Source organism: Vulpes vulpes, chromosome 4, assembly GCF_048418805.1.
Source record: "Vulpes vulpes isolate BD-2025 chromosome 4, VulVul3, whole genome shotgun sequence".
NCBI classification, from domain to species: Eukaryota; Metazoa; Chordata; class Mammalia; order Carnivora; family Canidae; genus Vulpes; species Vulpes vulpes.
The window spans coordinates 100,954,212-100,980,882 of NC_132783.1; the positions used below are offsets into that span (position 1 = coordinate 100,954,212).

At 40.1% G+C, this 26,671-nt stretch overlaps 1 protein-coding gene across 1 annotated transcript in view; it reads right to left on the reverse strand.

Moving 5' to 3' along the window:
* DOCK2 (dedicator of cytokinesis 2) overlaps positions 1-26,671 on the reverse strand; it is a 397,545-nt gene that overhangs the window by 349,999 nt on the left and 20,875 nt on the right. Inside the window, exons 3-8 of the mRNA XM_072756626.1 lie at positions 16,304-16,344; positions 15,180-15,235; positions 14,591-14,687; positions 11,478-11,626; positions 6,298-6,433; positions 4,090-4,244 (exon numbers count right to left, since the gene is read on the reverse strand). Coding sequence (XP_072612727.1) covers positions 4,090-4,244; positions 6,298-6,433; positions 11,478-11,626; positions 14,591-14,687; positions 15,180-15,235; positions 16,304-16,344 — 634 coding nt within the window. The remainder of the gene's footprint in view (positions 1-4,089; positions 4,245-6,297; positions 6,434-11,477; positions 11,627-14,590; positions 14,688-15,179; positions 15,236-16,303; positions 16,345-26,671) is intronic.

A 26,671-nucleotide genomic window follows, 5' to 3' on the forward strand; every position in this document is an offset into this window, starting at 1 on the left:
TATGACATGTAAATAAAATTAGTCAGGAAAAGAGAGTGAGGAAGGGAAATGTCTCAGGAAAAGCAAACATGCATTCAAAGGCCCTGAGACAGACTGGAGCTTGATGCATCTAAAAAATAGATCCAAGGAGAAAGTGATAAGAGAAAACTTAGAGAGGCCAAACCATGTAGGCCTTGTAGGCCATCCAAGGATTTTGACGTGGTCCTAAAAGTAATGGATACCCATTAAAGGATTTTATGAGGGACAGTCACACAGTACTGACATAGGATCTTGCATCTTGTAGCAACCATATGCCACATTCTGAGGTTCATACTAGTCAGTCCAGCCACACTGGAAAAATTGAGAAGCATAGTGCTTCTTTACTTAAAAGAAACTTAAGTTTGCTGAGTTAAGTCATAAGGTTTGCCATGCCATATAGGAGCATATATTGTGTCAGTGTTAAATAAATGCCCAGTATTTTGAATTAGGATAAAAACAAAATAAAGCTCAAAAACAAACTAATCCCAAAAAAGCATAATAAGAATTTAAAGTTAAGGGGAATTGCCTTGTTTTTAGAAATTGGTTCTCTCCAACATCTTGTTACATTCTCTACTTACTTCTAGAAGAATAATGAGGATAGTTTGAGCAAGTTTAAGGGGGAAATGGAACTGATAAAAAAAAAGAACACAGCTCTGGATTAACCACTGGTTAAAATTCAATCAAGGTAAATGTAGCTTTTCTGGAGTTCCTGGGTGGCTCAGTTGGCTAATCCACAAACTCTTGATTTCAGCTCAGGTCATGATCTCAGAGTCCTGGGATTGAGCTCTGCATGGATGGGGCTCCATGTTCAGTGTGGAGTCTGCTTGAAAATTTTCTCTATCTCCCTCTGCTCTGCCCCCAGCTTATATGCACACACTCTCTATATAAAATAAAATAAATCTTTTTAAAAAGTTAAATGTAGCTTTTCTTCCTTCTTTTTAATTTCTTTTTAAAAATTATTTTATTTACTTATTCAATTGAGTTGCATGCATGCTAAAGGAGAGGCAGATGGGGAGGGGGCGGGGACAAGCAGACTCCATGCTGAACACAGAGCCCAACATGGGGCTTGATCTAACTACCTAGAGATCATGACCTGAGCTGAAACCAAGAGTCAGACGTTTAACTGACTGAGCCAATAACCAATAATTGGTTATTTCCAGAATGTCATAGTGAAATATCTGGGTATTTCCCAGGACCTTTGATTACATGTAGCACCAAGTGATGGTTAGGTCTAAACATTAAGCACCAAAAATTTTCTCTTAGGGGAAATGCAATAATAAATAAGAAAAGCAACCTAGGGGACTAAGCTGGCTCTATTCATCCCTGCACAGAAGACCTGGCTGCTAAATCCAAAGGCCCACCTGGCACCAAAACAGGTGGGACCTACCACACATGACACTCCAAGAAAGGGGAGGACCATTTGAATTCCTTGAGCATTTTTTGGGGGAAATGAGCCTTGCCACTGACCTGATATTTAAGCTGCTTCTTTTTTGTCTTGTAGAAATTTACCTTAAATTTCCCAAACCAAATCTCTTCTCGCATCCACTGGAATCAGACCATAATTCATCCCAACACTGAAAGCTCAGCCTCAGCCAAATTGTCCCCAGTCCACATTTGGACCACTTTGAGAATGCCCTCACTTGCCTTTGCCAAGGAATGCATTGCCTTGCCATTGTATGTCAACCCTGGCTAGGCAGGAGTAGACAAAATTTATATTTTAGGGGAAGAACAGCAATCTAGAGTCAAAATAATATAGGGAGTACTTCTAAGTTCCTTTGCCCCATTCTTGTATCATGCCTCTTCTCGTCTTTCTTTGTTTTCTACTTCCTCTGCCACCCCCTTTTTTGGGTTTTTGACCCTTTTGTTCCCCCTCTTCCTCATCTCTCAGTTTCCTGAGGGCTTCACAGTATTTCTGGCACTCTCAGAGGCATCACTCAGGCATGCCCCATTGAGCATATCATCTGGTGTGGCACATCAGGGAACAGAGCTGCCATGTCACTGATCCACTGCTTCCTTCCACAGAGCTGGTTCAGATCATCCATCACTTAGATGGGCCAGTAGGCCAGGCAATCTGTCAATTCGATCATGAAGAATCATGTCTTCTGAGAGGCAGGAAGGGTCCTATGAGTGCTTTCAGAGTCTTTGTCAGAGGTACCTTGGGAATAGCTGGCAGGGAATGGCAAGGGGCATATGGCACAAAGATCACTTCAAGTGTGTTCTAAGGGAGCAGGAACACTCACTTGTAGTGTTCACTGAGGCCTAGCCAGGTGAATTGGGTTGGCTTTTTAATATTAGGGATTTAGTTTTGCTATAAAGAATAGCTTTCTACCATGACAGCACTGAAGTCCTAATGAGAAACATTCAGGATATTCTATACAACTTTTTCCTTGGTGACATACCAAAGTGGGAACTGAGAGCACCTGGGTGGCCCAGTCGGTTGAGTGTCCAACACTTGGTTTCAGCTCAGGTCATGACCTCAGGATCATGAGATCAAGCCCTACATCGGGCTCTGCACTTAGCACAGAGTTCACCTGAGATTCTCCCCCCCTCTCCCTCTGCCCCTCTTTCTCATGTTTTCTCTCTAAAACAATAATAATGTTTTCTCTCTAAAACAAATAAATATTTTTTAAAAAATAAAGTGGGAATTAGCTTGTCTTTGGAATCAGATAGATGGACCTAAGTAGAAATCTCAGTTCTGCCATTAATAAATATGTATGACTTTGGACCAGTCACTTGACCTTCCTGGATCTCATTTTCTCACCCAAATGACGTGAACTAATGAGAATTAAATGAGATCATGCACAGACCTCAGTTCTGTCTTCTTAGATGGATAGCCCCTCCATGTTTCACAAATGTCTCCAGGAGAGCCATTATTTTCTAAATTACTACCATTCATTAGGCGCTGTACATGATCTCATTTAATCATCGTAACAATCAAGCTAGGGAAACAACACTTTCTCCATAAAGGCAGAGAGATTATGCTCCAGCTGCATTCTAATATGTCAACTGGGACTTCAAATATGGGACCTCAAATAAGGGACTATGTGTTGGCCCAAAAGCCCACTGAAAGAGACTGGCAGGGTCACCACCTGGAACGATGGTCTGAGCCACAAGCAGAGGCCAGGGGTTAGAGGTGTTAGAGGGTCAAGGTTAGAGGTGTACCAGAGTCTTTTCCCTGGATATTCTCAAAAGGTGTTCTCACTTCCTCAAGCTGAGGCATCCAGAAGTTCCCTTACTTTCTCCAATCTCAAGAGCAATCAGTTAAAGTAGTAATAATAATAGCCACTGCCGCTTGGAGTACTGTGTGTCAAATCCTGTGCTTTATATGCTTTTCCTCATTAAAGTCTGAAAGAAATGACCCAGTGAGATTGGCACTAACATTTTGCAAATAGGCAACTCTACGGGGCTTACAAAGATGAGCAACTTGCCCAAGGTTAAGAAAGAGTAAATGGTGGAGCCAGAATATGAACTCAGGCAAATTTCAAAGCCCACATTCTTAGCCTGATATTTCCCTGGAGGAAAGGAAGTTCTCTTCATTTACTTCTTGACTCCCATTTTATTTCATTTATTTTATTTTGCTTTGCTTTTGTTTTGTTTTTAGTTTATACTTAAGTTTTTAATTCCAGTTAGTTAACATACAGTGTTTTATGAGTTTCAGGTATGCAATATAGTGATTCAACACTTCCATACATCACCCAGTGCTCATCACAACAAGTGCACTCTTGAATCCCCATCACCTATTTCACCCAGTAACCCCCCATTCACCTCCTATTTTAAAAGTAGGTATTTTTATTTTATCCAATGCCACCTGTATGAATCTCATTTTTTCTGGTTGTTTTCCAGAATGAAAAAACTATTTACAAAAACTTCCTGTGTAACCATAACCACACTATTGGAAAAATTTGGTAGTGAATAATATTTCCACCTGGTTTGCATATCCTACAAGAAGTTATTTCCACATATTCAGGCTCAGTTTCTCGTCCAGGTGGGAATTCCTCCACAAAGATGCTCTGTGCTCTGCTAATTCCAATCTCCCATATACAGAGTAGTCAGGCAACATTGAACACCTACCTTATGACTGTTTGCTTGTTGGGGTCATACAGAGACATGAAGAGCTCAGCATCTTCCCCAATTCGGCACACAAAGTTCCTCACAAAGACATAGAGGCTATGGGTGGGGGATGAAGAGATGCGGGCATACATTCCATAATCTGGCTGGTCTTTTGACTAAAAGTTGGAGGGAGAAAAAAAGGAGAAAGGTGGAGAAAATCAGCCTAGCACTACTTAGGACTCAAGCCTGAGGATTTCTGTGTTATATCCAGGTCTACCAACAAAAGTTCCTGTGATCTGAGCCAAGTCACTTTGGCTCTCTTGGCTTTGATTTTCTCATTTTGGGAAATACCTCTGTTTAGCCCCAATCTTCCTCATAAAAGTTAGTGTCATAAAAAACACAAACCATAAAAAGAAAAAAATGCTTAAATGGACTTCATTAAAACTAAAAACTTCTGCTTTTTAAAAAATGCATTTAAGAAAATGAATAGGCTAGGAACAGAGAAAATATATTCACAAAGCATATATTTGATGAAGAATCTGTATTTAGAATACAGATATACAATTGTATATACAAGTATACAATTGTATTTAGGACATACAAAGAGTCCCTACAACTCAATGATTAAAAAATCAACCCAATTAAAGTAGGGAAAATATTTGAACAGACACTTCACAAAAAAAGATAGAAATGGCCATGGCCAATAAGCACATGAAGACATGCTCAATATCACTAGTCATTCAGGAAAATGCAAATTAAAACATGGTGAGATACTACCACACAACCACTAGAATGGCTAAAGTTAAGAGACTGGCAAGACCAAGTGTTGAAAGAATGCAGAGCTACTGGAACTCTCATATACTGCTGATGGGAATGCAAAATTGTATAACCCTTTGGGAAATAGTATGATAGTGTCTTAAAATGTTGAACATACCCAAATTATAGAATATAGCAATCCTATTGTCAGGTATTACTCAAAAAGAATGAAAATATATGTCCACACATATGCTTGCAAATGTTCGTAGCAGTATTAGTTATATAGCACCCAGGTGGAAACAACCCATATGTCCAATAATGGACAACTAGTTGATGGTATAGCAACTCAGCATTAAAAAGAAAGAAAAATAATATACATAACACGAACCTCAAAAACACCAGGCTGAGTAAAATGAGTCAAACACAAAAACTGTATGAGTTCATTTATATCAAACTAGAAAAGGCAAAAGTGCAATCACAGAAAATAAATTAGGGATTGTCTGGGCCTAGAGACTGATAAAGGGGATCAACTACAAGGGAACCCAAATAAACTTTTCAGGGTGACATAACTGTCGATATAATGATCATGGTGGAGTTCACTCAACACTATATTTTAGTAAGATTCAGTAGACTATAGTTCATAATGAATTAATTTTGTGTGAAAATTATCTTAATAAACCTAAAAATAAAGTTGTTTTCAAATAATGAACAGCAATTAAAGAATTTTTTAAATCATAAGTCAGATTGTTAAACTTGAAAAAAAATTGTTTCCTTGAAATCCTTTGTTGGCTTTCCACCACACTTGGGATAACATCTTAAGTCTTTTCCATGACCCCTCAGGCCCTGAGAAAGCTGACTGCTGCTCTCTACCTCTCCAAATCATTGCCTATATGTTCCCACTGCTATCATGCCCTATCTACACTGACCTTTCTATTCCTTGAACATTCAGAACACAGTCTTATCTCAAGGCCTTTTCACTTACTATTCCCTGTGCCTACAACACTTTACTCCTAGATCTACCCTGGTGACTTCACATCATTCAAGTGACAACTCAGATACTTCTTCTAAGAGAGGCCTTTCCTTATATTACATTTTAAAATAGCTCCTGATTCATTCTAATTCATATAGAACTAGCTTATTGCCTTTTAGAGACTTATCACCATCTGGAATTAATTTGTCCATTAATTTATTTACTTCTTACTGCCTTTCTTCTTTTCTCCTTTCTGAAATACAAAATTTCCATGAGAACAGGAAACTTGCCTTGCATTAAACTACCTGTGGGATGGATGCAGAATGAATTACAGACCCAAGTACAAAAACACAATAAAATGCATGAGGTTACTGATCATCTAAGGTCATAGGACAGATGTCTCCTTGAATCATATAGAGTCTGATTAATTAGCCTATTATTTGAAGTTTATGATGTGCTAAATAACTGCCTCACTTAGCCAAAGCCTATTTTACAAAGCTCACCATTTCTTCTTTGATGCGCTCTGTGATTTTATCAGTCGCTTCCTCATGGGCATGGAACAAGCTGATGACACTGGTATTATCAGGGTCCAAGATATTTCCGTCATCATCTCTGACAATCAGGTCAAGCTCAAGAATTCTGAAAAGCCAAAACAGAGAGTGAGGATAAATCAGGGGAGACCTAAGACTTTAAAACGTTGGTGAGAAGTTTATACTAGTAAGTTTCCCTGGTCTCTGAAAATTGCAGACTTCCATGAAACAGCTCTATATTAACGGCCTTGCACACAGCTGCGGGGCATACTGGTACATTTCAGCTTCTTTGGGTGGGACTGTGGCAGTGTGTATTAAATTTCCTTAAAATGTGTATTTCCTGCGATGCTGAATCTAGAGAAACATCCACATTTGAATGAGGACGTGTGTTACAGCACTGCTTGCATCAGCAAAGTGTTGAACAAAACCATAATGTCTGTCAAAGGGAGAATAACTAAATAAACTGTGACCTGTAATGGAATTCCAAGTAGCAGTGCATAACAAATATGATATAGCTTTAATGTGTTTGATGATATATCTCAATGAAAAAAATAAAGTATGGACAAATGCATACACTATGTTTATATAAACAAATAAAGCAAGCCAGATATATTACCCGGGAGCATATACATGAATGACAAGAAAAGAGAGAAAGGTCTGGATAAAAAGCACCAAACCACCAATACTACCAACATGGCTACCTGTGAGGAGGAGTAGGACTCTGGGACCAAGAGGGGCAGAGGAGTCAAAGGAGACATGTGCCTTATCTTAATTTGTTTTATAATATAATAAACATAACATAATATATAGCAGAGAAGGTATTCGTATGTTATCTATTCAACAACATTTTTGAATGTAGTTGCTAGAGAAAAATCTCAGATATATTGCTTGTTACCTACAGCTTGCTCTTTAGCTCTTGGACTTCTAGGCCACAAGGTTTCCCCTGCTTGGTATTGATTTGTTTCAATTTGCATCTGCCATTCTGATCAGCATCAATGATACAGCAAACACATGGCACTTGCTGTAAACTCATGGATGTTAAATGTTTTATGTACATTAATGTTTTTATGTACTAATACCTCATTTTACAAATGAAGAAAAGACCCAAGATATGAGGACTAATTAATTTGCTCAAGATCACATAGCTAGTTAAAAAGTAATATGGCATCCTGGTCTGCACTTTTAACCTCTACGGTATACTTTCTAGATGGGAGGCATTTAGGAGTATATTGGGTTAGGGGACCAGGGGTAGGTTTGTAAAGGCCTTGATTTGAAGTTGTTTTGCACTTGATGTTGAGACAGAGGACCTCAGCTGTCCATACAAAGAAGGTAGGTGGAAGTGGGATGATGAGACTCTGAGAAGACCAACAGTGTTCCTACTTAGGCACCATTACTGAGTACCAGACTCAGAAAGGGCAGCAAGGACAAATGAAGGAGGCTAAGTTTCCATCTCTTATTTGAGAATCAGATTGAGAAGCACATCACTCATCTCATCCAAATGCAAACAGAAGGGAGCCAAGGTTCACCCGTTTGTCCACATTCATTATGAAATTAACTTCCAACTAGATATGACTCGTAATGTTGCACAGCCATGCTGCCGAATGGGCAATGCTAAAGGGGAATAAATGCTTTCAACTAATGCTGAGCAGAGACTCGTGTGACCTCAGAAAAGATGGAGCATAGCCAATACATAATTTAATGCCAAGCTCTCTCCAGCTCTTTCTCTTCAAAATTTATCAAGTGGATTTTGTTCTAAAATGTATGAATAAAACATTCTCCAGGGTATCTGGAGCTATCTTGGGATTTGGAGGAGTCATTTGAGGATTCCTCACTCCTTGGAAACCAAGGAGCTTGCCCATTACTGGTCTCATGTGGAATTTTAGAAGCTTTAGTAGTCACAGGCCAGGACTGTCAGGATTCCCATAACCCAGGGTCAGGAGAGGCTGCCAATTGAACATCAGACCATTTGCTTTGGAGAAATGAGCATTTTGACATTTTCTCCTCCAAGGTAGACCCACACTGCTCTCTTCTCTTCAAGAAAGTGCCAAGATGTACCCAAAACAAGGGTAGGGGAAGAAGCCTCTACCATATGCATTTTTAAAAAATAAAAAATTTTAATGGAAATGAAAACAGAAATGGCTCCTTCTGTGGCTCCTGATCATCCTCTGGACAGATCTAAACTCCTTTACTTGGCACTTAGGCCCCTCATGGTTCCTGGCTTCCTCTCTGTGTTCAAGTTAATCTCTGAGCTGCTCCCATATTCATTCTCTCTCTCTCTCTCTCTCTCTCTCTTCTCTCTCTCTCTAATTTCTTCACCTAATAATTCCCACTGGTCTTGTTAGATTCCAACCTGGTGTCAGTCAACTTCCTGTCTCCTACTGCCCTCTTGTCCATGCTTCCTGCTCTTATGAAAGGCATGACTTCCTACTCAAGTGTCTGTTGACTTCTCTCTCCTGTTTTAATCTACATGGTCCTTGGAGGCAATAGAATGCAGTATTAGTTAAACACTTGAACTCTGGAACCAAGCTACTTGGTTCAAATTTCAGTCATCTGGGGCAAAATGATTTAATCACTCTGTGAGCCTCCGTTCCCTCATCTGAGAAATAGAGATGATAATAGCACCTACGTACCTCATAGAGTAGTCATGAGATTTATCTGAGTTAATGCATGGAAAGTGCTTAAAACAGCACCTGGTAGGTAGTTAACAGTCAGTAAGTTATTATTGGTTCTCATTGCTTGCTTTTTGTTGTTGAGGTAGTGGCTGTATTTTATAAATATATCTGTCCTAGAGGCCTACCAGGTGGTCAACAAACATCTGATGTCTGAGTGAAGGAACAAAGTGAATAATGGAAAAATAGGCTGATTCTGGTCAGTCCTCCAGCACTTAATTCCTGGCATTCTTCCCTCTCACAGCATGAGGTGGTGTACCTCATGCAGCTCTTGACGCTCTCCCCAGAGGTCTGGCCTTCTGGCTTTCAGGAAGCCATCCACCCCATATCAGAGTTCGGAGCTCCCAACACATCAGGCCAGTGATAATTGAAGGTGTCCAAATCTCCCTCCCTTCTAGCTGCCTCATCAGGGAAGAGTGGTGAGAAGCAAGGGGCCCCTAGCTCAGAGTCTCTGTTTCCAAGGATGCCTCTCACTTCCCCAAAGAGAAGTGAATGAAACTGAAAGTACAGGGCTGGTCTCGACAATGCTATAGAGAAACAGCTGACTTGGGAAGGACTCTCCTCCTTCTCCAATCACCACCATTCATGTACTTATTCAAATATCATCGAGCATTTCCCATGTGCAAGATCCTGTTCCTGGCACAGAGAGATGAATGAGATGGCCACGCTCTTACAGAGGTCCCATCACAGCAGGGGAGACAGACCAGTAGGGGGGTAATTATTGTTGAAGGTTCTAAGAGCCTGCAAGAGCACCTAACCCAGCCAGGGGTGGACAAGGAAAAATCAGAGAAGGCTTCCTGTGAGCGGTCATTTCTTCCATCCTTGGCCTTTTTTCTTAGGATCCTCATGAAGAAACAACACCTGAAGGTCACAGATGCCATTATTACAAAGCAGCAAAACTCCCTAGATACTCACACTCCCAGCTATAACTATACTCGACTAAGAGATATCACTGCACCAATGGTGGCAGCAGCTATGTGGCAAACCCTTCCTGTCACTTTGGGTTGATGTGCATTATAAGCAGATTTGGACATACTTGCTAGCTGCCAGCAGGAGAACTAGTAGAGGGACTGTGCTCCTGGGATGGGAAGCAGCTGGATGTTAGACCTGTTGACTTTCCTAGTGCCCACGGATCTTCCTAGTGCATACGACAAAAGGGCAAGAAAGCCTGGCTGCCAGGAAATTTCCTTCTTATCACATTGAATGGGCTCTTTCTACCTCCCCCTCTGGCCTTGTGGCTCAGCCTTCTGACCCATTTCACAATCTTCTAAACCTGCCATGCTCTCTTATGCACTCTTACCTTCCCTTTTGGCCTACTTAATACTTCTTTGTCTTTCAAAATTCCCCTCAGGGTTACCACCTTCAGGGTTCCTTGACTTCCTTCTCCAAGTTGAATTAAGGGTACTCTTGTTTCATAAGCCATCAAACTGATCACAATTCATATCAACAGTTTACTTGTAGCTCACTCCTAACCAGACTGTGGTTCCTTAGTAGACAGGAGCTTTTATTTCTACAGCCTCAACAGCTGGCAAGGTATCAGACCAATCATGAATGTTCAACACATATTTTTTATTGGGATTAATTAGCAGGTGAGTATGATTTGGAAGGCATCCAAATAGCCAGGAGGGAGGGAAGGCCTTTACAGTTCTCAAATGCATCTAGGTAGTCCAGTAACGAGGCCTGTGGACTCTGGAGCTGGATTGCTTGGGTCTAAATTCCAATTCTGCCATTACTAGCTATGTGATTCTGGACAAATTACCTGACCTCTTTAAGAGCCTCAGTTTTTTTCATCTAAAAATAAAGGCGGACAATAAAACTGCATGCCACATAAAGTTATTATAAGAATTAAATAAGACAGTGAATGTAAAACACTTAGCATCAAGCCTGGTACATAATTAGCTCAGATTAGGTGTTACTTATAATATCATTATCACTACTATTATTATCAGTGGGCTGTCTTGCCTCAAAAAATTGTTTCATGTTCTCCTTAACTGCAAGCATTCAAACTCTAACCACTTTCTACTTCTTCCCTTTTGAGGAAACACTTTTGTAACTATGCATATGAGTTAGCTGATGGCATATGGCTCAGATAATTTAGGATGGGGGAAGGGACAGTAAGTCTCACACTGAGATTTAAGAGAGAGTTTTTTAAGTGCAGGAATAAAATGACAACTAAGCCAAAAGTGACCCAGCATGACTGTGCTCCCCAGCCCCTTGGAAATAGGCTAAATGAGTGCCATAAATCTCTCAGCCTGGTAATAACCACTGCATAAGCAAGCCCTCCTTCCACTTGCATGTCCCTAGGTCCCACAGGGGTGATAAGAAAGGCACACAAACACTGCACTGGTAACAACCTTCTTTCTCTCAAATAGAAAGTGGCAAACATGCATCTCAAAATGAAACCAGGTTTCTCTGGAGGGAGACAGGGAAGAAGGGGTGTGGGTAGGAGAAGACAGCATCTTCTCAGAGGAAAGAGAGGCTTACTTGTTGCCATAATCAATTTTGGATGTGACTTTCTGCTTCAGTTCCTTCAGCTCATCCTTGGGCAGAGTTCCTGAGAGGAGCTGGGACCGCCACTCCATCAGGTCATACATCATGGACTGCACCTGCATGAACCTTTCCTTTTTGCTGGCCTACAAGACAGGAAACAATGCACAATCACCTGTGCTAAGGGTGTGTGGGCATCTATGTGGCAAACTGTGTCAGTCAGTGAAGTATGTTCAGGGGCCATGGCTTAAGGATCTCTCCTGGCCCCCACCCAGTTACCGAGAGACTGGGCGGTAGTCTCTGTCATCTACACATTTCCTTCCACTGGGCCCACAGAGACTTCCAGAAATGAAAGTAATATTCCTGATCACTTCTTGTTAAAGAAAGGGTGATCTCTGACTCCCATCAGAAAAGATACTCGAGGAGTGGAAATGCCATGAATATATTCTGTAATGCAGGTCCCAGAGATCAGGCTCTTCAAAGGCATGAACCAGGGCCATTTTTCTGGTGATAAAGGCCTATATCTAGGGCAGTGTTCCCCCAAGTGTGATGTGCACAACCTGTAGGACACAATGGCTTCTGGTGATACAAAGACACAACATTAAATAACATGGACCCATATGGTGGTGATTCTCCTTCTATCCTTCTGTATAAAGGAAGGAAAAAGGTGCGGCTTCATGGTAATATGTCTTTAACCCCTCTCTCATGTTTACCAATTACTTTTTTAACAAAGAGAGAGAGGTCTTGAGTTCAGAGCTTTTGACTAGTACTATAGCAAGCATTTAATAACATTGCCTTGTTTTCATTGTATTTATTTGAATAAAGTTCTAATTATGCCAAACACTTTGGCTTTGCACTTGGGAAAGCGTGTGTGGTATAAAATTATATATATATATTTTTTTTAACATACAAATATACATATAGATACATTTTAACATAACAAATGTGTATATATTTGTTATATATATAACATATATATTTTCATATTTATATAACTGTTATATATAATGTTTATATATATTATATATATAAATATGTTTATAATATGTAAATACAAATATATATGTATAATATATATATATATATTTGTTCTTTATCCCCAGGTCTTGTCACAGAGTTCCTAAAGCTCTGGAACTTCCTGAGTGATAAGAGCCTTTTTTTCTTATTCATAATAAGCTCCTTTTCACCATACCTGAGTTTATGTTAATGACATGACTCTTCGTGGCCCCCTTCACAGCTTCTGGATGGGGGCTGGATGCCAGAAGAATTTATCATGTGATTAGAGGGTTGGAAATTTTAATCCCACTCCCCTAACCCTTCCCCTTCAAGGAAGGGAGACAGCCTAGGGATGGAGCTCAGTCACCAATGTCCAAAGATTTAGTCAATCATGCCCATGTAATGAAACTTTGATTAAAATTCTCAATCAACAAGGTTTAAAGAACTTCCCAGATGGTAAACATATCTATGTGCAGGGACAGTGGCATGCCAAGAGAAGGCATGGAAGCTCTGTGCTTACTCCCATCCTAGTTCCTTTACCTGCATCTCTTCCATTTGGTTGTTCCTGCATTGTAGCCTTTACAGTGTAGCCTTTACTGTTATACAGTGATCATAAGTATAGCTCTTTCCAGAGCTCTGCAAGTTGTTCTAGGGAATTAGGAGACCTGAGGTGGAGGTGGAGAGGAATGATGAACCTCTGAATTTGTACTAAGCTTAGACAGAAGTGTGGGTAGCCTAGGGACCCAAGACTTGCAACTGGCATCTGAAGTGAGGGCAAACTTGTAATTTTGAGTCTTTAACCTATGGAATATGAAACTGATTCTGGGTAGTCAGTGTTAGATTATAGGTCATCCAGTTGGTGTTGGAGAATTGAGAATTGTTGTTGAAATGACATGGAATGCTGTGAAAGTTCTTACATAAATTATTTAAGTTTATTAGAAAGGGAGCCAATTTAAGTATTAAGAAAATATTATACACGTGGTATGCAGACATGGCTAGAATCATGAAGAGGATATTGGAATACCAGAGATTTAAGGTTCTCCTTACTAGGGTAAAGGGCACAATGGACTTAATATTCAAAGATTTCTTAGGGGAAAACAAACTTTCAGAGTGTGGTGTATATGATGTTTAAAAAGGGGTAGTGGAGATGAATAATTAAACCACTTTAGGGATGCCTGGGTGGCTCAACCCTTTGGCACCTGCCTTCAGCCCAGGGCATGATCCTGAAGTCCTGGGGCCGAGTCCCAGGTCAGGCTCCCTCAATAGAGCCTATTTCTCCCTCTGCCTGTGTCTCTGCCTCTCTCTCTGCATCTCTCGTGAATAAATAGGTAAAATCTTAAAAAAATAAAATAAAATAAACCCCTTTAGCTTCAAGTTACTGTTTTCCACCTAAACTTTCATATCAACTTTTGGGAAACTTAAAGAATTGGATGTGCCAATTACCATATATATCGAAGTATCCACAAGAGAGTCGACATTTATGACCATAAAAATTAAGTCTACAAAGAGCGTGTGTACACCAGCAGGTGTGCACAGTGCTGTAACAGACATGCAGTAAGCCTTGGTTGACATTTTCACTCTCAGCTTAATGGTTTTCTTAGCTAATTGCTTTCATTAGGAGCTTTAGAAGCATCAAAGGAGGATTTAAAATTAGATTTGCTTCAATACAGGGAAACTACCTGCAAAATGCGCTCTGTTTTTCCAGGGTCAAAACTTCTTCATAGATCTAAGGACAATAGCCATTAGTTGATTAATATATAAGAACAGTATTTCTCAAGGTATTGTCAACAGACTATCAAATCAAAATCCCCAGGGTTTATTAAAATGTAGAGTCCCATTACAGGAAGCTTATTTTTTAACAAAAATTTCTGCACTAGTTTTAAAACAGAAGGATCACCTCAGACCCCCATGTATTATGGCTGGGTCACAAGCTCACTGTGTGGCTTTGAGAAAGCTACCTAACCTCTCTGGGCCTCCATGTACTCATACTGTTTGTTCTACTATGTCACTGGAGCTACTTTGGCCTGCCCTGCTATATAGCCAAATTCCCAATCTGAACCAAAGCAAAGACTGCCATTAGCTTCCATACTAGGGAGCAGGGTTCTGAGTCTCACCACGTAGAGCTGTTTCCAGATGCTGCCCCATTCCCAAAGTGTCGTTGTCACTTCTTGTGCCAGAGGAATTTCTGCAGGAATGATGTTCTCGATATTTCTATTTAAGGTGGGAGACAAAATTGTGTGAAATTGAGACCCAGGTGCTAACAAGATAAAATGCTAGCAAATTTGCATTAAGCTGCAGCTGCTGAGAGGGCCCTTGCTGGCAGAAGACTAAACCATCCCCAATAGCCACACCAATTACATTATGCAAATACAAGGAACTTCCTTTTTAATGTCCTCCTTCACTGGGGTGGGTCTTGCAAGCTCATTATTCAGGATTAATCGACTTTAATATAATTCAAAGGCAGCTGCCGGTGAAAAGTTTGATTCTCCACACTTCCTAATATCCCCTCAGAATCAGATCTGAACAGAAATCAATTTGGATTAGATCTCCCATTGCATGGGAAAAAAGAGACACACAAATAAACATGGGCACGGAGAAGAGGGATAAGCTGATTCACATCTGCCAAGCCAGGTTTTCAGAGCTGACAGGACAGAGACGTCTATGAGCCCTTGAGGGTCAAGTCTGGTGAAAAATAACAAATACCTTCTTTTCTCCACTGTCACTTCCTTGATGTAGATAAAGGATTTAGGGAAAATACCCTGTTGGAAATAAAATGAAATAAAATAAAATGGCATATCCTTACAGAAATAACTAATCCCAGGCCTTCGTGTTTTTTCCCAAAAATAATTGATAAGTGAAACCCTCAAACTTTACAGGAATAATTCATTCTTTTAGGTCTACTTCTCATCAGTTCTCTACCAATTGTTCTAGATACTATAACAGCCCTAGGTTCCCAAGGATGCTCCTGTCCAGAGGGACAAGACAAGAGCACATACAAGACTCACGCTAAGTGAGACAACGTGCTCTGTCTTTCCCCTGTCCTGCCCAATTCCAGGAAAGCAGTCACCCTTCACAATCATGAATAGCTGGAACGTCAGGTCTTAAAGCAACAGCACCCTTGATTGCATATGGGCTATTTTGATGAGACATATTTTTCCCTGAACTTATTTTATGGTTTTTTGGAGAGCAGAGTAGGATCATGCCTCCCAATACAGCATGTCAGGGAGGGAGGAAGAAGTGTCTTATTTCCTTGCCCCCTAAGTTTGGCTCAGTTAACAAGAGAAGCTTATCAATTACTTGGAAATTCCTTCATAAATTAACCAGTGTACACACTGGAGGCATATGCTTTGTGCTAGACATCGTGAGCAATAAGACCAGTAAAACAGGCGCCTGCTCTTACAGAGACGATGGTGTAATATAGGGTTGGAACAAGTAAACTCCCTGAGGGCAGAGACTGGACTTGTCTCTGTGAGGCGAGGAAATGATGAATGCCCCCCAAACAACTCTAGAGAGAGGCAACAGAAGAAGAATTTCAAATAAAACATGCACAATTCCATGGGGACTCGAGGAAGGGAGAAATCATATGTAATTGGCATATCAAGAAAAGTCGGGGGAAAAGAGAGCTTTTCCCAGAGGTTACCCTTAAGGGAAAGGGAGTTGAGGCACCACAAGTGCCAAGGTGTAGAAATAGGAAAGCACAGGACAAAAGGAAAGAGAAATGAGACAAATTGGCTGGGGAGCTGCAGTGGGAGACAACTGCCCAAAGGGATTGCAGAATGGTATAAAGACATCCAATACTGTTTCAAATAAAAACAGACTGACCTTACCTGTAACATTTTGTGCTTTAGGAGGTACCCCCTATACCAATCTGCAAAGAGAAAAAAACAGGTCTCTTATGTATTCTTACGAATGTATTGCTGGTTTTGTTGTTGTCATTCTGTTTGTTTTTAACTAGCAAAGAAACTACTGCAAAGTGCTTTAGACTTTAGGTACAGATCCAAGTCTGGAAGCCCCCAGGCTTCAACAATCTGTTGAATTTGTTGCCAACATCTCTAAAAAGCATCTAAAAAAACAAGGATTTCACATTACAATGCAAATTTCCTCAAAAAAAATAGGAGACCCAGTAATGGTGGCCACTGCTTCCCCACAGTGACAGTTGGCCGATGGTGAAGAGCAGCTGGTCCCATCAGACAGAGCAGGTGCCTCCAACTCACCAGCCTCCACCCAGCCCTTCACTTATTTCAATTATCTGCCTTAGTCCTGTGTCCATGTGCACATTTCAACCTCCGCCTTCGAGACATAGAAAGGCTAAGGGAGTTTAGCAAACATCCTAAAATAATACCCATAGTTTTAACAACAGCAAATTGTGTCTAATATATGATTTGTAAAATTTAGTTATTATAAAACAGAGAAGTTCAGAGTTAGGTAAAAGGATAGGAATTTTAAAAGAGTCTTCCCTTCGCAAGAATATAAACAATGATTCAATTAACAGAAGTCCAAATTATACACAGTCCTCGAACAAAATGAGCCTCAGTGTAGCAAGTATTGATGACTATAATGAGTCCACTGGCCTTTGGAATGATTCAAGCACAGCCAACTAGTGGCATTTGTCATCTTTGTAAATAAAAAGCATCTGTTGGGAGCCTCATTAGTAAACCCTCATTACTGGGCTAACAGATTGTTGTCGAAATATGTTTTCAACAGACATACGTGCAAACCCCCAAACAAACAAGTTAAAATGCTAAGTCACCCTTCATAGTTATAAGCCAGGTTGAAGGTCAGGTCCTAAAGAAAATTCTAAAGCAACAGAGGCCCACAGTGGCTCCTATCTTGAGAAACAGAAAGATGAAGGAGACAGAGGAGAAAAAAACAAAACCAAACAAAACAAAAGCAAAACAAAAACAAAAACAAAAAAACAGAAAGGAATGGAGGTCAGGGAGAAAGAATCTCAGGTTTGGAATAAAGTACTGTTCTAGGCATTCATTATATAAAGTCTTTTAATCTCTGTAATAACAGGAGGTAGAAACTGTAATTATCACATTTTGCAAGAGTGGCCTACCTGAGGCAGAGAGAAGTAACTTGCCCAGGGTTATAAAGCTAATAAGTGACAGTGTCAGGATTTGAATGTAAGCAGCCATCAAACTGTGTTTCCTGTCTAATGAAGGAAGGAGCACAGTGGTTGCCTACCTTCCTCCAATATCTGAATCCCTATGATTCCACTAAGCAATTTTCCCATTGAATATTTCTAGTGCTGGAAATTTCATGAAGCATCACATTCTATGTTTACACTTCTCTAATAATTTGTCCATAACTATTGGTGATAATTAATCATTAACTATAGCATTTATCCTTTCTGAGTGCTTACTATATGTCAAGAATTCTGGCAAAATTTTCGTTTTGTTTCTTCCTAATTATAATTTAATCTTTACAATTCTCTAAAGTAGATACTATATTACCTCAATTCTGCAAATGAAAATATAGAGGCACAGAATGATTAAGCAACTTGCTCATGGTCACACAGCTAGTGGGTAATTAAGATTTATTTTTTTTTTGAAAGATTTTATTTACTTATTCATGAGAGACATAGAGAGGGGCAGAGATACAGGCAGAGGGAGAAGTAGGCCCCATGCAGGGAGCCTGATGTGGGACTGGATCCTGGGACCCCAGGATCACACCCCGGGCCCAAGGGAGGCGTTCAACCCCTGAGCCACCCAGGCATCCCTGTAACTAAGATTTAAATCCAAGCATCTAACCCCACAGAGATGACACTCCACAGCCTTGCATTATAACAACTCCTTTGTTTGTAGTTCTACCCTATGCCACCAGCGAAATATAAGAACATCTTTGCAATATTGCTAGCTTCCATTTGCTGATTACTTAATGTATGAAAAGCTGTATACTAAGTGCTGTACATGCATTTTCTTATTTAGTCCTCGTATCAATACTGTGAGCTAAGTACTATAATTCCCATTTCATAGATGAAAAAACTGGGGTTCAAGTCGATTGATGCACTGGGCCAAATCACACAGCCAGGATTCATGGGCAAAGCTTTGTGGCTTCAAAGCCAGCCCTCAGGGATCCCTGGGTGGCTCAGCGGTTTGGCGCCTGCCTTTGGCCCAGGGCACGATCCTGGAGTCCCAGAATGGAGTCCCATGTCGGGCTCCCGGCACAGAGACTGCTTCTCCCTCCTCCTGTGTCTCTGCCTCTCTCTCTCTCTCTCTCTCTCTCTCTCTGTGTGTGTGTGTGTGTGTGTCTATCATAGATAAATAAATAAATAAATCATAAAAAAAAAAGCCAGCCCTCAATGCTGTTCTGACACATTAGTCCTTATGTGATGAGTACATATACAGAAAAACTTCTCTTAGAGCACAAATACAGACAAAGGTCTGTTAGTTGCAGTGACCTGAATCTACTTGTTGGCCAAGGCCACCAAAATCTACCAGAGAGTGGGAAAACAATCAAAGGACCAACAGTTCCTACCCAAAGCTCATGCTCACATCCACATCTCCATGACAGGGGCCCCATCAGGGTCTCTTGACTCCCTGGTCCAGGGACTCTGTCTACTTAGACCCTTGAGACTCAGTTACTTATGCATGCCTTGTAGTTTTTCTAATTCAACCAACACTGATAGTTCACATGACACTGGGCTAAGTACTTTCAGAAATAATCCCCTGTGACCCTTGATGAGAGGGCTTATTACCACCAGCACTTGCAAGATGATTATAATACCTCAACTGCATCAGGACTGTCCTCAGGACTTTTTCTGACATCTCCACTCCCGCTAGGTCATGGACTTCCATGACTCCTGATATTGGCTCCGTAATCTGGTCCTGTCAGCTGTATCTGGCTATACTCCCAGACCCCACTAGGCAGATAATAGTAGTTGGCATCCGTAGCAAAATCCAGGACAATGAACACCATGATCAAAAGCAGACTGTGTTAACACAGGACTTGAGGTATCCCAGGACTTGCCTCCAGGCTGAACACACTTTCGAGTCAAATAATATCACCATTCACGAGATAAGCACTTCTGTTTTTAATACAAAACTCACAAAGTGCATCCTAGGGGAAGATGAGAAAAGGAAAATGTTTACATTCTTCTGGACAATTATGAAGTACTAATTCCTCAAATTGTCCTCCTTTCCCACATCCTAAATACCAAAATGAAATGTACCTAAATTTTCTAATCAGCAAGTGTAGAGGGTAAAGAGAAATTGAAGAGAAATTAAAAATATCCCAGGATGTTAAAAAATAATCCATAGGCTAAAGATTCAATCCTCTGTCATCTATAGGCAGCATAATTTTGGGTCATGTAACTAAAACCTCTGTGTTTACATCTATAAAACGAGAGGAATAACAGGTACCCCACAGGGTGTTGCAAGAACTAATTTTTAAACATGATTATGAAGTAGGGGCACCTGGGTGGCTCAGCAGATGAGCATCTGCCTTCAGCTCGGGCCATGATCCCAGGGTCCTGGGATCAAATCCGACATCAGGCTACCCACAGGAAACCTGCTTCTCCCTCTGCCTATGTTTCCGCCTCTCTCTGTATGTCTCTCATGAATAAATAAATAAAATCTTTTTTAAAAAAATAAAAATAAAACATGATTACAAAGTAAACATGTCTAATAAAAGTATAAAACATTGGATGGAAAGAAGACATACCAATTCAGGATAAGTGTTACCTATAGTATGGACAAAACGACAAGAATAGAACAGGGGAGGGATAAACAGAGGGTTTCAACTGCATCTAAAATTTTCATTTCTTAAAAAAAAAGTGTCAACATTTGTTTATCGAGTGGTGATTGCCTGAATGTATTTTACTTTCCTGTATTATTGAAATATCTAATGATATTAAGATCAAACAGAAGCCAGCAGTTATCAGTGGTGAAGACTGTGATGTCTGGAATCTAAGCCTGGATTTGAATGAAGATCTATAACTTATTATCTGTGTGATCTTAGACAAGTCATTGCACTTCTCTGAACCTCAATTTTCTTATCCATAAAATGGGAATAATAATAGTATTTGTCTCATGAGGCTAAAGTTAGGTAAGGAATTCAGAGTTTGCCCAGTGTCTGACATATGGTAAGTGTTCAAAATTCAGTAAATATCATTCTTTCTTTTAAAAATCATCATCATCATCATCATCATCATCATCATCAAAAACCACCACCAAAGAAAGTTGGGCGTATTTTCTATTTTATTTCCAGAACCTATAGATTGTGAATACTATTATTTTATTCAATGAAGTCATTTCAATGTATTTCCATTAACAACAAAGTAAATGAAACATGTTTTGAATCAACAAAATGGAGTTTACTGATGATTTGGCCTCACCTTCATTCAGCAGAGAAGAAAACCTCACTTTCACATGGCCTATCTCTAAAGTGGACCCCAAAAAAGGCCATCTCTCCGCAAAGTGACTCTTTAAAAAAAGAAATCCTGTTAAGTGCTCATAACAACATCATGTTACCTTGAAACCAAAGAACTTAGATCACTTTTGATGGAGTCATTGGTCCAAGAGCTGCTATGTGGCTCTGGGTATACCCTACTCTGCAAGTTGTAGATCCAAAATTCTCTTCCAGAGCTCTTTGCAGCTGAACTAAGACCAAGGTAACACACTTAGGAACTTGGAAAGAGCTCCAGATATTTTTAAGTGAGAAAAGCAAGTCTCAGAATGGTATGCACAGTGTGGTGCCATTTCTAGGACACAACAAAATCTATGCCTTACCCTAAAAAGCAAGAGATTCTATGTCAGCCTCCTCCTTCACACCTTCCCCTTGTTTCCTTTTACTGATAAACAAAATTCAAAAGCTCCTTGGGAACCGCTGTTCTCTTCCTACTAAAAGTAGGCCCCCATGACCCAGACAAGTGTATGTATCAGTAGGTGGAATGGAATTTCCTTGTTGTTCCAGAAAGGAAACAAATAATGGAAGATGGAGCAGACAATCCCTCTGAAGGGCTTATAAAAAAGAGTCTAAACAAACAGGGCTACCCCCAAAGGCCAGGCCCCTACCACAGTCTATGTAATTAGAAGATAGAGAGAGGGCCGCCTGGTGGCTCAGTGGTTTAGGGCCGCCTTCAGCCCAGGGCATGATCCTGGAGACCAGGGATCCTCGGGCTCCCTGCATGGAGATGCTTCTCCCTCTGCCTGTGTCTCTGCTGTCTCTCTCTCTCTCTGTATGTCTCTCATTAATAAATAAATAAAATCTTTTTAAAAAAAAAGAAGATAGGGGCAGCCCCAGTGGCGCAGCGGTTTAGTGCAGCCTGCAGCCCGGGGTGTGATCCTGGGGACCTGGGATCGAGTCCCGCGTCGGGCTCCTTGCATGGAGCCTGTTTCTCCCTCTGCCTCTCTCTCTCTCTCTGTGTCTCTCAGGAATAAATAAAATCTTTAAAAAAAAAAAAAAAAAAAAAGAAGATAGAGAGAGGCAGAAGGTTCTTTGGAGGTGGTAGTTGCTGCCTTAGAAGTGCTTGGTATCACTTCCCCACCCCCAGGCCAAATCCAAGCATAGGGGTGAGGTCTAGGAGACCTCTAGGTCTAGGAGATTTACTCATAGGGACATCTGGCATCTTATTCTCCAGCTTATAAGACTATTTGTTCAGGGGACTGGCTAACCTTTGGACTTATTTGGTCAAAGAAGATAGAGAACTGGAAAGAAAGCACCCCAAACTCTTTCCCACATCCCAATCTTATTTAAATTGGAGAAGGAAGGGTGACATTAAACTGGATATAGGATTGAAGTCTTCTTTTGAAATGTCATTAAATATCAGGAAAGATGTCAACCAAATGTGACTGAAGGAAGTGATTAAAAAAAATCACACTAATTTTTATGTTTATCTCCCCAGGAGGAGTTCTGACTGCTCAATAAACATATGTATTTTCCATATCTAAAATCAGAACATAGAAAGTTGATGCATCCTCTGGGTAAAAGAGCCAGCCTAAGAGGTGTACTACAGACCAAAACATAAGCATAAAGATACCTAAGGCTTAGTAACAACAGGTATCCTTCTGAATTATTTGAGTTTTCAACACAATAAAATATTATCTCTATAATAAAAAGTTAGTCAAAATGAGCTCTAGTGAAAGGAAATTCATTCATGTCTAAGGTTCCACATCAGTTTTTTTCTTCCTTATTCATCCAGCTGAGTAAATTTAGTATAGGCAAAGAAGAGCTGGCCTCACCCATTTCAGGCAATCAGAGGGACAGTTTCCAGGTTCTCTGGGCCATATTGTAGAGTTATACACCTGCCAGTCTCTATGTAATGGGAGGAGGGATGGAATTAGCCAACACAAAGCACCTAGCAGTTAGCCATGGTGCTAGATAGCTTCTCTACTTTCTCTCATGCTATCCTCATAACAAGCCCAAGAACAGGCAATGGTAACTCATGTCACAGGTGAGAAAACTAAAGCCTACTTACCCAGCTAGTGGGTAATGGAGTAGAGAATAACTTTCCATTTCAAGAGTCCATGATCTTTCCACTACTTTTTATTTGTTTGTTTGAGGGGAGGATTCAAAAACTATTAAAAAGTACAAAGAATAAGATAACAACTACTTGCATTCTTAGCATCTAGAATTAATCATTGCTAATATCTGGAGATAGGTGCTTCAAATCTTCAAGCCTATATTACTTTTATCTAAAATGGATATGGACTTTACAAAGAATTTAAAGTAAGCAAAAAGTATAAATACAAGAGCTAAAAGAATTGTCCTGAATCCCATTATCTAGAAAAAGGAAAATACTACTAAACATCATTTTAGTCAACTTTTCATTTATATTTATACACACAGGATGACACATGGACAAAGAGATAAAATATGATTTTTAAAATACTCTCATAAAAATCATCATATAGTAAAGACATTGCATAAATAAAAATCTCAAATACCAAACTGAATCTTATTTGTATTTAATAGAAGAAAAATAAGAGAAGTGAAATTAAAAGAAATGTTGAAACTTTGATTAAATGTTTCTTCTTAGAGGAACTCTCATGCACTGTTGGTGGAACACAGTCTGGTGCAGTCAGTCTGGAAAACAGTATGGAGGTTCTGCAGAAAGCTAAAAATATAGCTACCCTTACACAATGGAATATTAGCCATATAAAGCATGAAATTGTGTCATCTGAAAGACATGAATGGAGCTAAAGAACATTATGCTAAGTGAAGTAAGTCAATAAGAGAAAGACAAACACCACATGATTTCACTTAAGTGCGGAATTTAAGAAACAAATCAAATGAGCAAAGGGGAAAAGAGAGAGAGAGAAACCAAAACACAGACTCTTAACTATAGAGACTTTTAATATCAATTTCTATAAATGGATTCATTTAGATTCAATGCTCACTACTATTTCCTTTTATCACAGCTTTTTAATTCCTGTATTTTAAATTTTTGATTCATCTTTCAATTGGCTGGATTTTATTTTTCAAGTAGGTTTCTGCAAGAGGGTTTCATGGGCACACCCAAGTTCTTTTTATTATACCACCCTGACTCATTTTTGACTAACACTGTGGTTTTCATTTTTTTATATTTGCTAGAACAGGTTTTCAAACAGAATCATAGGCAAACCTCCTCATCTGCAAAGTAGCCTGTAACTGTCCAAGGCCCTCAGGAAAATCTTAGGGTCGCATAAATTCCAGTTTGAAAAATCCATAAATATATATATATATATATATATATATATATATATATATATATATATATATATATATATGAGTTTAGGCATGATACGTCCTGCTGTTTTGTATACCAATGCTTCAGATAAACAGAATCATTTTAATAGACTTCTGAACAGTGAATATGTATTTTCTGAGTATTCATGAATTGATTACTCACTAAATTAATATGCCCAGTTCTTTTTTTTTTTAAGATTTTATTTATTTGTTCATGAGAGACACACACAGAGAGAGAGAGAGAGAGGGAGAGAGAGAGGCAGAGACACAGGCAGAGGGAGAAGCAGGCTCCATGCAGGGGGCCCAATGTGGGACTTGATCCCAGAATCCCAGGATCACGCCCTGAGCTAAAGGCAGACGCTCAACCACTAAGGCATCCAGGCATCCCTACCCAGTTCTTTCTAGAAAGGCATTGTAGCCACTTATTACAAGGATGCATTTAAATAAAACTAATAAAATAGAATTAAAAATGGAAAGCCAGAACCAAAGAAGGTTAGTAACAAGGACTCTAATCCCAAAGACAAATAAAAGTAGCTCAAGTCAGCAAGTATGGCCTTTCTGAAGGTCAGGCAAAAGTAACAGAAGGCTCTGATATTACTAACCTGTGTGGTCAGTTTACTGCCCTCAAGCTTTCTCATGAAAAGTCACATGAAAAGAAGAGGAATATGCTTGCCTGAATCTCAAAATGTGGGACACCACAAATAATAATAATAATCACTGAGGCTTTTACACTGTCTCAGTAAGCATGGGGTGGAAGAAAGAATGTGGGCTTGCATGCATAGGGAGGGAAATATAGCCATGCTACCTATGTGGCCCTCAGCAAGTCATTTCCCTTCCAAGTCTTGATTTCTTGCTTGCAGACATGAGGCTTCATGCCTCATGGATTAGCATTCAATGGCACAGAAGAGACACTGAGGAGAATTGTCATGTTGCTTGTATTTTCATTCTTTGCCCTTGCTAGATACTTACAGTTTGCTTATTTGCCGCTGGATAAAACAGGATTTGTAAAAGGTGGGTTGCATTATAGCAAGGCGGCAGGTGTTTGGAACCATATCCCTCCCTTCCTGCCCCAGACTCATTCATTCTGTATGTAGAAGGTTTCCATAGGGCCAGACTGGGATTTTTAGAGGCCTGGACACTAAAAGTGTCATTTCATCTCATACACACCCCAAAATAATATGTATAATACTAAAGTTTAAGATAAATGTGAGGAAGGTGAACAAAGTTCTCATTTCTCCCATGATGACTTCTTTAAAGCTGTTTTGAAATATCATATATCAAACACTTTTCCCCTCACAAAAGTTCTTATGCTTGTTTGTTTTTTTGGTTTGCATATGTATGTGTGTGTGTTTGCCTGTGTACATGTGTTTGTACACATGTTTTTTTGGTTTGCATATGTATGTGTGTGTGAACATGCCTGTACGTGTTTATGTTTGCATGTGTGTCTGTGAGTATGCTGTGTGTGTGTGTCTGTGTGTGTGTGTGTGTGTGCCAATCTGCAGAATTGCCTGGGCAGTTAGATAAAGCTGATCTGGCACTGGGGATAAGACCTGTCCTGTGGGTTGCTATGAGGGTAACTAGACTAACATGTTATAAGGAAATGTATGTACTAAATATCCAAAGACGGCTGGTTTTGTAGGCAGCCTCCTTTCATCTGGTTGGATATTTCCCCTGATGGGCCTCCTTAACAGTAGCATACCTGCTTCCCATCCACCCCTCACTCCTATCCCAGCACAAGAGCTCTCTAATTTAAGGGATTAGCGGAAAGGGGGCAATGGACTTGGGTGCTCAGTCCACTCACTTCTTTCTTCGTGTTCTGCCCAGCTATAGGAAAGACATGTTTTCCACACAGTAGGATTAGAGGCAGAACCAGGAAGGGGGAGAAGTGGAGGTCCTGCTCAGCCAGTCAGGACTGGGAGAGCCTGCCTGATTGTGGCTGACACACTGGTAAGTTCATTTAGCTCTTACACCCAAGCCATGCTCCCAATATCAATTTTATACATGACATTGATTTATAATGCCCTGACTCATGGGTCTAAGGTTATTAGCTTTTGTGCAAATTTTAAAAAGCACCCCTACCACCACCACCACCATGGGTGAATACAGCCCAATAGACATTTAGCTTCACAAGAGGATGGCACCTCTATGGGAAGAAAGAGATGCCACTTTGCCCAAGACAGGGCTCCTAGCTTGATGCAGGGTGTAAGCACTGCTCCTAGGCCCAGGCACAGTGTCCATACCACACAGTTGTGTATAGCAGTCCTTTTGGAATCAAGGGTATAATTTGCGAGCCCTTCAAAGCCCTTACAAGGCTGATTTCCCTTTGTAACCTTTTTAATATCAATAATAAGAAAGAAGGTGGATGTCACATGCCTAAAAACCCCCATGGCTGTGGTAAATGGACAGCATAACAAACATCAAACCACACAAATCAGACTTTTGCTACTAAGTATAGATTCCTAAAATAACAAAGCATTATTTTCAGTAAATTCCAATTACTAATATTATCAAAAAGCATAACAGAC